Here is a 9,106-nt window from a genome sequence, read left to right as displayed (position 1 = left end):
ACACAGACACATAACAGACGTGTGCATGCACAGGGACACAGATACATAATATGTATACATAACGTGTATGCACATGGACGCACACAGACGTGCATGCACACACGTGTAACAGATGTACACACGCACACACAGGCACACACAGACGTGTACACACATGGACACACACAGGTGTGCACACACACAGGCACGCACGCACACACACGTAACACACATGCATGCACATGGACGCACACACATGCCAGCACACAAGGCTCTCCTGACATCTGCCTGGGGAAGGTGCAGGTCTCTCTTCAAGGACAAGTCTGGGGTGTGTGCGTGCTTCCGGGTCCACTTGCTCAGACTTGGGCACAGGGCCGGGCCCAGCCCACTGGTCCAGGGGGTCACGTGTGAGCCCGTGAGCACCGCGCCCCACAGGAAACATAGGTGTTTTGCAGAAACCAGTTGAAACATGATATCATAATAAAAACCTCATTTAAAGTACTTCTTTTTTTTTATTGATTTCATTGAAAACAGAACAAGAAATGGTCTGAGCCAAAAGACTGCTCTTAAAACTGTCAAAAACATTTTAACAGAAAAAAATAAACATGACTGCATTATGAATGTTTTAGAAGATCGCACAAAAAAAACCCCACTGTTACTGCACTAATTACAGTATTTAAAAAAGTATGCCAAAAAGAAGGATATGACCTGCCGGGCCGTCACACAAAAGGTGATGGCAAATTTATTCACTACAAGACTAACATTTAAAAAAGTGTTCTCCTGCATTTTATTCTAAAATCACTTTGTTCTCTTTATACAGTTGATATTTATTTCACATGGTGAGTAGAAACCACACCAGAATCAGCACCGTTGTCTGTGTTTTGTGTTTATTTTCTGTTTGTCCTAATGTTCAATAATGGTAGAAAATAAATCAGTTTATTCATCATCATAGCATGTGGCTTAAAAATCAACAGAAGGCGCCAGTGTTACCACACTGGCAGGGCTGGTGCGGGCTCCTCCGTGGGCCGGGGCCCTCCTGCACCCACCAAACCGCTTCCTCGAAAGGAAGCGCATTAGAGGTCTGATATATAGGACTAGATATAGGATTTCTTTAAAAAGCAAACCCACATTTTCTCCAAAGTTAGTGGCAGCTTGGCCCGACCTCTCTCAGATCACGGTGGAGATGGTGTCTGCGTGGTGCCCAGGAACCGGCACCAGCCACGCTGGCTGCAGACGGGTCTAACGGAGCAGCTTGCGGGTGACAGTGGCTTTGGCGGCACCACACGGAGGAGTCTGGGCCGACAGGACGTTGCCAACCAGCCCAGCGGTGGAACGGGAACCACAGAGAGCAGAGGGGAGACGAGAAACGTGGAAACGACAAAACCACCATCAGAAACTCACAAGGTCACGCCAGCGCGGAATCCCAGGGTGCTCCAAAGCATCCGCTCCCAGTTGGAGGCCTCGGGTCCAGAACACCTGACCCCCGCCCACAGACTGCCATGTCAGGCCTGGCAGCCTCGGCTCAGACCCTCCAGCCCCAGAGCGGGACCCTCCGCTGTCTTGTGCACTTCTCTCTTCCTCTCTAAATTGCAGTGTGGACAGTATCTGGCTCCCGGCACCCCGAGGCCGGCCACGTCTCATAGGGGGTCGGCAGTGGAGGAGCTGGTGTCAGGCAGACCATTCTCCTGGGCCTCCTGGGCAGCGCTGGCCTGCCGCTGGGCCAGGGCTGTGCTGGAGTGCCGGCACTTGGGGGAACCGCAGCGGCAGCTGAACAGCTTGCCTTTGATGTCCCAGAAGCGCTCCCCATAGTCAAACCTGCGGAGAGAGCAGAGCTGAGAGCGGGCGTCCAAACCTACCTGGACCTCCGGGAGCCGGTCAACTCGGCCCGACCTGAACTGTGCCTTCTTGTCAGGATTTCCAGCAAATGGAAAACCACCGAGGAGACGCCTGTGTCAAGCAGCACATGTGTGCGCCCCGGAAGGCAATGCTCTCGCCTGGTCCCCAAACCTCGTCGCGCCAGCGCCTGGGCTAGTAAGGGGACAGTGGCACGTACCCCAGCTGCTCCCCGGCCTGGATCAAGCGGGTGCTGAAGAAGGCGATCCTGGGGAAGCGCAGGTCCTGGTGCGACATGAACACACGCACGGGCACCAGGTTGGGCTCGCAGTGGTGGTTGATGAAGCGGCTGACGTTCCCGTAAAAGCGCGCGTCGATGCAGTACACCTCCCCGTCCTGCAGGGCGAGAGACGCGCTGAGGGCTTGGAGAACTCCACAGGACTGCAGACCCGCCCAGCGGAGACGCCCCCAGGGCAGGGCAGGGCAGGCCGGGGTGCAACTGGCGGATAACACCCACTCCACACCCTCCCCTGGGGTGTCGAGGCTGAGGAAGCCCAAAGTGGACACGGCGTCCTCACTGGCTTCCAGTCAGGTGGTGAAAACAACCACCAACAGGAACAACTTAGGTGGACAGCGCCGTCCCCACCCAATGCCCTCAAGCCACAAATATCAGAAGAAAGTGGGCAGGACGACAGGAACCGAGGCGGGCAGCGGGCGGCCGAGTAGGCCGTGCAGCTCCCCAGAGACCAGGTGATGGAAGAAGAGGAGCAGGGTCCAGGAGGGGCTGGAGACTCGGGGCATGCTGGGCAGGATGGACAGAGAGAGCAGGAAGCTGCACTGGGCCGAGGGCTGCCAGGCCGCTCATGAGGGGACGAAAGAAACGTCTGCGGGCCCACCGAGTGGGGACTGCAGCCCTGAAACAGCAATCCCTCGCCATCCTGCTGACCCGGCGGCACAGGCAGCAGCCAGGACCCAGGCTCCCCACGACCCTCCCTGGCATGACGCCCACGGTTGTGACACACACAGAAAGGAACCTGCACTGACTGTGAGAGGAGAGGTTATCTGGGCACCTGATCTAACCGCACGAGCCCTTTAAAAGCACAGCTTTCCCTGGAAAGACCCAGAGTGCAAGAAGCTGCCACCAGCCTGAAGTCAGAGGAACGCAGGTGGCCCTGCGACAGCTAGGAAGGAAACGGGACACCTATCCTAGACTGCAAGGCGCTAGACCCCGCAAGCCCCTGCATGAGCTGCAAGCAGCTTCTCCCCAGAGCACCCCACGCCGGCCCACAGGCCCTGAGCAAGGACCCAGCCATGCGGTCGTCTGACTCTCACAAGGGGGAGTGGGCCAGGGGCCACTCAAGCTGAATGTGTGGTGACCTGTTACGCAGCCACAGGAAGAGTCTGGGAGGAAAGGCCAGGAGGACAACGAGCAGGTGATGGCTTTTCCAGGACATGCATCCACGGAGGGCAGGGTGGGCACCCAGATGCCGCTCCACCGACACCTGGTTGCGTCATTACAAGCATCAACCAGAGGCCAAGGGATGCTGAGAGGCTGAGCTGGCAGAGCATTTAGTCTGGACAAGGCGGTCGTCTCTGGACCTTCACAGGCCACTAGGGCAGACCCTCCAAAGCAGAGATGTGCAGGCTCTTGACCAGCAATCCCGCCTCCTAGTGCGGCCCAGACTCTCAGAAATCCACGTGACTCACACGGCCCAGATTCTGGCCTCTGTCTGCGGGTGTGACGGACTATATCTGCAGGTGACCCCCACCCTCAGAAGGCAACTCTGAAGGTGGAAATAACACAAGAAGCTGCGACCAGAAGGCACTGGCGGGCGATAAAGCAGAGAATGGTGGGAGCTCAGCCTGGGTGAGGGGGCAGCACTGTCTGCAGGGCTTCAGTGCAGCCTACAGCCCATGTGGACAGGGCACAGGGCCCAGGGCCCCACAAGCAAGACCCTCGTGTGCAGAGTCAGGAGAGAGCAGCTGGAACTCCTAAGTGCGGGAGAGAGTGGGGCTCAATCTCTGTCCACATGTCTGCCTGACCCTGAGCCAGGAGAGAGGATGTCGACGGAGCAGGGACCAGAGCCGATCAATGAAACAAAGGAAACCACACGAGAGCAACACGGGAGTCCCCACACGTTCACAAGAACAGTTCACACACAACACACGAAGAACCAGGACAATGGACGTGTCCCAAAGAGAAAAGAAAAGCAACTGAGTCCAGCCCAGAGAGGAACAGATGTCGCCCCTCAGGTAAAGATCCTTGAAGGGCAATCCTCGACAAAGTAAAACAAGGCCTGTATACAGGACATGAAAGTCTCAGAGAAATGGGAAGTCTCAGCAGAGACACAGAAATAATAAAAAGAATCAAATGGAGATTCTCCATGGAATCTCCCTGGCCATGAGAGCCATTGCTGGACGGATGACAGAGCCTGGGAATGCGTGAGAGGACGGCGGAGGTCCAGAACATGTTGAGATCAACCTGAATGTCCCAGAAAGAGGGAGGAAGACGTCCATGCGCTGACCACAGAGTGACCTCTGCACTGTGCTGTCGGGGAGGAGACAGGCCGGTACCACCCACTCCGTGAGGAAACAGGGACGTACAGAGACCTTTCCTCTGCCCATGAGCGGTGCCCAGGGCAGACCATGGACCACAGAGAGCAAGGACAGAGAAGACTTTCTGAGTGTAACCTTTTCACGTAATTTTACTCGTAAAGCACGGAAATATTCTACGGAATCAAAAAATTAAAAAGTTTAAAAATCCTAGGGCCGGCCTGGTAGCTTAGCGGTTAAGTGCGTGCGCTCCGCTACTGGCGGCCCGGGTTCGGATCCCAGGCGTGCACCGAGGCACCGCTTCTCTGGCCATGCTGAGGCCGTGTCCCACATACAGCAACTAGAAGGACGTGCAACTATGACGTACAACTATCTACTGGGGCTTTGGGTGGGTGGGGGGTGGGGAGCGGAAAGGAGGAGGATTGGCAATAGATGTTAGCTTAGAGCCGGTCTTCCTCAGCAAAAAGAGAAGGATTAGCATGGATGTTAGCTCAGGACTGATCTTCCTTACAAAAAAAAAAAAAATCCTAGAATTTAAAACGAACTAAAACAGATGAACATAACTGCATATCACACTGGCCACACAAACACACGGAGAAACGATGTTTCCAGTACTGCAGAGCACAGTGCTCTGGGAGTCCTCAGCGGACACATTCTGAGTAAAGACGGCACGGAGGTCAATGCTGTGCCGGTGTCTGCTGGCAGCAGTAATGTCAGTAAGGTTACTACGAAACTGTTTAATGTTGTTAGGAGCCAGGAGTTTCACTCTAAGAAATACAAGCATAAAATCCAAGGAGTTAGGCAAAAGCCCTGCAGCACTCAATTTGAAGTGGAAATAGTAACATGAACACATTTTTAAAAAAATTTTATTAATTTATTTTTTCCCCATCTGTTTCTCCTCTTTTGTTAACTGGTCATTCATATTTCTTTCCCAAGGGTTTTTCTTATTCACTTTATTTATTTATTTATTTTTTTGTGCGTGTGAGGAGGACCGGCCCTGAGCTAACATCTGCCAATCCTCCTCTTTTTGCTGAGGAAGACTGGCCGTGGGCTAACATCCATGCCCATCTTCCTCCACTTTATATGGGACGCCCCCACAGCATGGCTTGCCAAGCGGTGCATCATCGGTGCATGCCCGGGATCCGAACCGGCAAACCCCGGGCCACCGCAGCAGAGCACGCGCACTTAACCACTTGTGCCACCAGGCCAGCCCCAATGTACACCTTTTTAGAAACTCGTTTATTCCGGAGCTCTGTCCTCAGGAATGAGTCCAGAGCCGACGGTGCCCCGATGGTACCGGCACTGTGTGCTGACTCGCTATCTACACATCATTCCACCCCAAGGAGCAAGGACTTCTTAGAGAAATGGCTGATGTGGAGTCTGGGGCCAGGTGAACAAGGGAAGCAGGTATCTTGTGGGGCGAGATTGCGAGGAAGCCCAAGGACACAGAGCTGGTCTGGACGGGCTCCCACTGAACAAAGGGGACAACTGAGCATCAAAAAGAAGAATGGTGATAATGGACCAAAACACTGAGTATAAAAATCCATGAGCCCTAACAACATGCAGACAGAGAAAGGAACAAACACCAAAACTCCTTTACCACCAACAATTGACCTGAAAGCTGGTAACTTCAGAGCAGCAATGCAGCATTCACCCTGCCTTTCCACAAGGGGTAACTCAAAGGCCCCGGTTTGAGTGGGAAAGATTTTTCGTAAATAGAAGAATTTGTCAACAAATGTGGAAGGCATGACGGACACCCAATGAGCACACGACCCACTGAGGCCCAGGCGTTGGGTGGAAGGTGAACAGCCAAGGCTTACCCTACTCCTTACCTGGGAACACCAGACCCTCTCGGTCCTCACGGGATGCAACAGCATCACCAGCGAGAACATCACCAGGCCTCCGGCCTCATGCCCAGTCCGAAGTAAATACTGGGAAGGAGAACAAGGAAAGGGACTCCAGGAGTGGACACGCAGACAAGTCCAGATGGGCAGGATCTCTGCAGGACAATGGCTGGGTTATTCAGTCAAGGACCACGTGAGGGGTTGGAAACACTGTTCTCGATGAGAAGAGATGTATGGACCTAGCAATCAAGATCAAGGTGTACCCTTCACCCTTCTGGGAGGGTCAAACCAGCAGTGAAGATACTTTGGGGAAAATTGGGGAAATCTGAATATGAACCAGATGTCATGTGAAGGTCAACCTTGTTAGGTGTGAAAATGATGCTGTGTCAGATGATGGTCAATCTTGTTAAGTGTGATAATGACGCTGTGTCAGATGGTGGTCAATCTTGTTTGTGTGAAAATTATGCTGTGTCAGCTGGTGGTCAATCTTGTTAAGTGTGATAATGATGTGTCAGATGGTGGTCAATCTGGTTTGTGTGATAATGACTCTGTGTCAGACGGTGGTCAATCTTGTTTGTGTGATAATGACGCTGGGTCAGATGGTGGTCAATCTTATTTGTGTGATAATGATGCTGTGTCAGATGGTGGTCAACCTTGTTAAGTGTAATAATGACACTGGGTCAGATGGTGGTCAATCTTGTTTGTGTGAAAATGACGCCGGTCAGGTGGTGGTCAATCTTGTTTGTGTGATAATGACGCTGTGTCAGGTGGTGGTCAATCTTGTTTGTGTGAAAATGACGCTGTGTCAGGTGGTGGTCAATCTTGTTAAGTGTGATAATGACATGTCAGATGGTGGTCAATCTTATTTGTGTGAAAATGACACTGTGTCAGATGCTGGTCAATCTTGTTTGTGTGATAATGACACTGTGTCAGGTGGTGGCCAATCTTGTTAAGTGTGATAATGACACTGTCTCAGGTGGTGGTCAATCTTGTTTGTGTGATGACACTGTGCCAGGTGGTGGTCAATCTTATTAACTCTAATAATGATGTGTCAGATGGTGGTCAACATGGTTTGTGTGATAATGACGCTGGGCCAGATGGTGGTCAATGTTGTTTGCGTGATAATGATGCTGTGTCAGATGGTGGTCAATCTTGTTTGTATGATAATGACGTGTCAGACGGTGGTCAATCTAGTTTGTGTGATAATGACACTGTGTCAGATGGTGGTCAATCTTGTTTGTGTGAATAATGACGCTGGGTCAGGTGGTGGTCAATCTCGTTTGTGTGATAATGACGTGTCAGATGGTGGTCAATCTAGTTTGTGTGATAATGACGCTAGGTCAGATGGTGGTCAATCTTGTTTGTGTGATAATGACGCTGGGCCAGATGGTGGTCAATCTTGTTTGCGTGATAATGACGCTGTGTCAGGTGATGGTCAACCTTGTTAAGTGTGATAAAGATGTGTCAGATGGTGGTCAATCTTGTTTGTGTGTCAGATGGTGGTCGATCTTGTTTGTGTGAAAATGATACTGTGTCAGACGGTGGTCAATCTTGTTTGTGTGCTAATGACGCTGTGTCACATTGTGGTCAATCTTGTTTGTGTGAAAATGACGTTGTATCAAATGGTGGTCAACCTTGTTAAGTATGATAATGACATGTCAGATGGTGGTCAATCTAGTTTGTGTGATAATGACGTTGTGTCAGACGCTGGTCAATCTTGTTTGCATGACAATGATGTGTCAGATGGTCAATCTTGTTAAGTGTGATAATGACGTTGTGTCAGGTGATGGTCAATCTTGTTTGTGTGATAATGACGCTGTGTCAGATGGTGGTGAGTCTTGTTAAGTGTGAAAATGACGTTGTGTCAGATGGTGGTCAGTCTTGTTTGTGTGATAATGACGCTGTGTCAGATGGTGGTCAGTCTTGTTTGTGTGATAATGACGCTGTGTCAGATGGTGGTCAATCTTGTTAAGTGTGAAAATGATGTGTCAGATGGTAGTCAATCTTGTTTGTGTGATAATGACGCTCTGTCAGATGCCGGTCAGTCTTGTTAAGTGTGGAAATGACGTTGTGTCAGATGGTGGTCAGTCTTGTGTGATAATGACGCTGTGTCAGATGGAGGTCAATCTTAAGTGTGATAATGACATTGTGTCAGGTGATGGTCAATCTTGTTAAGTGTGATAATGATGTGTCAGATGGTGGTCAATCTTGTTTGTGTGATAATGAGGCTATGTCGGATGGTGGTCAATCTTGTTTGCGTGATAATGACGCTGTGTCAGATGATGGTGAATCTTGCTTGTGTGATAAAGACGCTGTGTCAGGGGCCGGCCCTGTGGCTTAGCGGTTAAGTGCGCGCACTCCGCTGCTGGCGGCCCGGGTTTGGATCCCGGGCGCACACCGACGCACCGCTTCTCCGGCCATGCTGAGGCCGCGTCCCACATACAGCAACTAGAAGGATGTGCAACTATGACATACAACTATCTACTAGGGCTTTGGGGGAAAAATAAATAAATAAATAAAATTATTAAAAAAAAAAAAAAGACGCTGTGTCAGATGGTGGTCAATCTTGTTTGGGTGATGATGTTCTGATTGTTCATAAAAATGTAATGATTTATAGGTGCACAGTGAAATAATTAAGGGTGAAATATCTCATTTGTAATTAATTTTACATAATATTAGCAAAAACATGGATGAAACAAATAAAGCAAGACAATGACCATCGTTAAATCTAAGTGATGGGCAAGGGTCTCAACTATACTGACTTTCTCTACTTTTTGTATGTTTGAAAATTTTCATAATATAAAGTGAAAAAGAAATTACCCATAAAGGCAAGACAAAGGAATCACTAGAGGAAGGGGCAGAGAAGTCAAACACTTCTGTTTTTTTTTTTTTTTTAA

The 9,106-nt window shown here is 50.5% G+C and overlaps 1 protein-coding gene across 10 annotated transcripts in view; it reads right to left on the bottom strand.

The window, feature by feature from the left end:
• Window positions 1-233: 233 nt before the first annotated feature.
• The window catches only part of EHMT1 (euchromatic histone lysine methyltransferase 1), a 194,319-nt gene continuing 185,446 nt past the window's right edge, over window positions 234-9,106 (bottom strand). For 7 of the 10 annotated variants that reach the window (XM_058524654.1, XM_058524658.1, XM_058524653.1 and 4 more), the window contains 2 exons: window positions 2,033-2,208; window positions 234-1,794 (listed from right to left, as the gene is read on the bottom strand). In XM_058524654.1, coding sequence (XP_058380637.1) covers window positions 1,617-1,794; window positions 2,033-2,208 — 354 coding nt within the window. In that variant the 3' untranslated portion in view covers window positions 234-1,616. The remainder of the gene's footprint in view (window positions 1,795-2,032; window positions 2,209-9,106) is intronic. The other 3 variants (XM_058524651.1, XM_058524649.1, XM_058524652.1) reach the window with 2 other exon arrangements.

Source organism: Diceros bicornis, chromosome 28 (genome assembly GCF_020826845.1).
Source record: "Diceros bicornis minor isolate mBicDic1 chromosome 28, mDicBic1.mat.cur, whole genome shotgun sequence".
NCBI lineage: Eukaryota > Metazoa > Chordata > Mammalia > Perissodactyla > Rhinocerotidae > Diceros > Diceros bicornis.
This window is presented reverse-complemented; position numbering and strand designations above follow the sequence as displayed.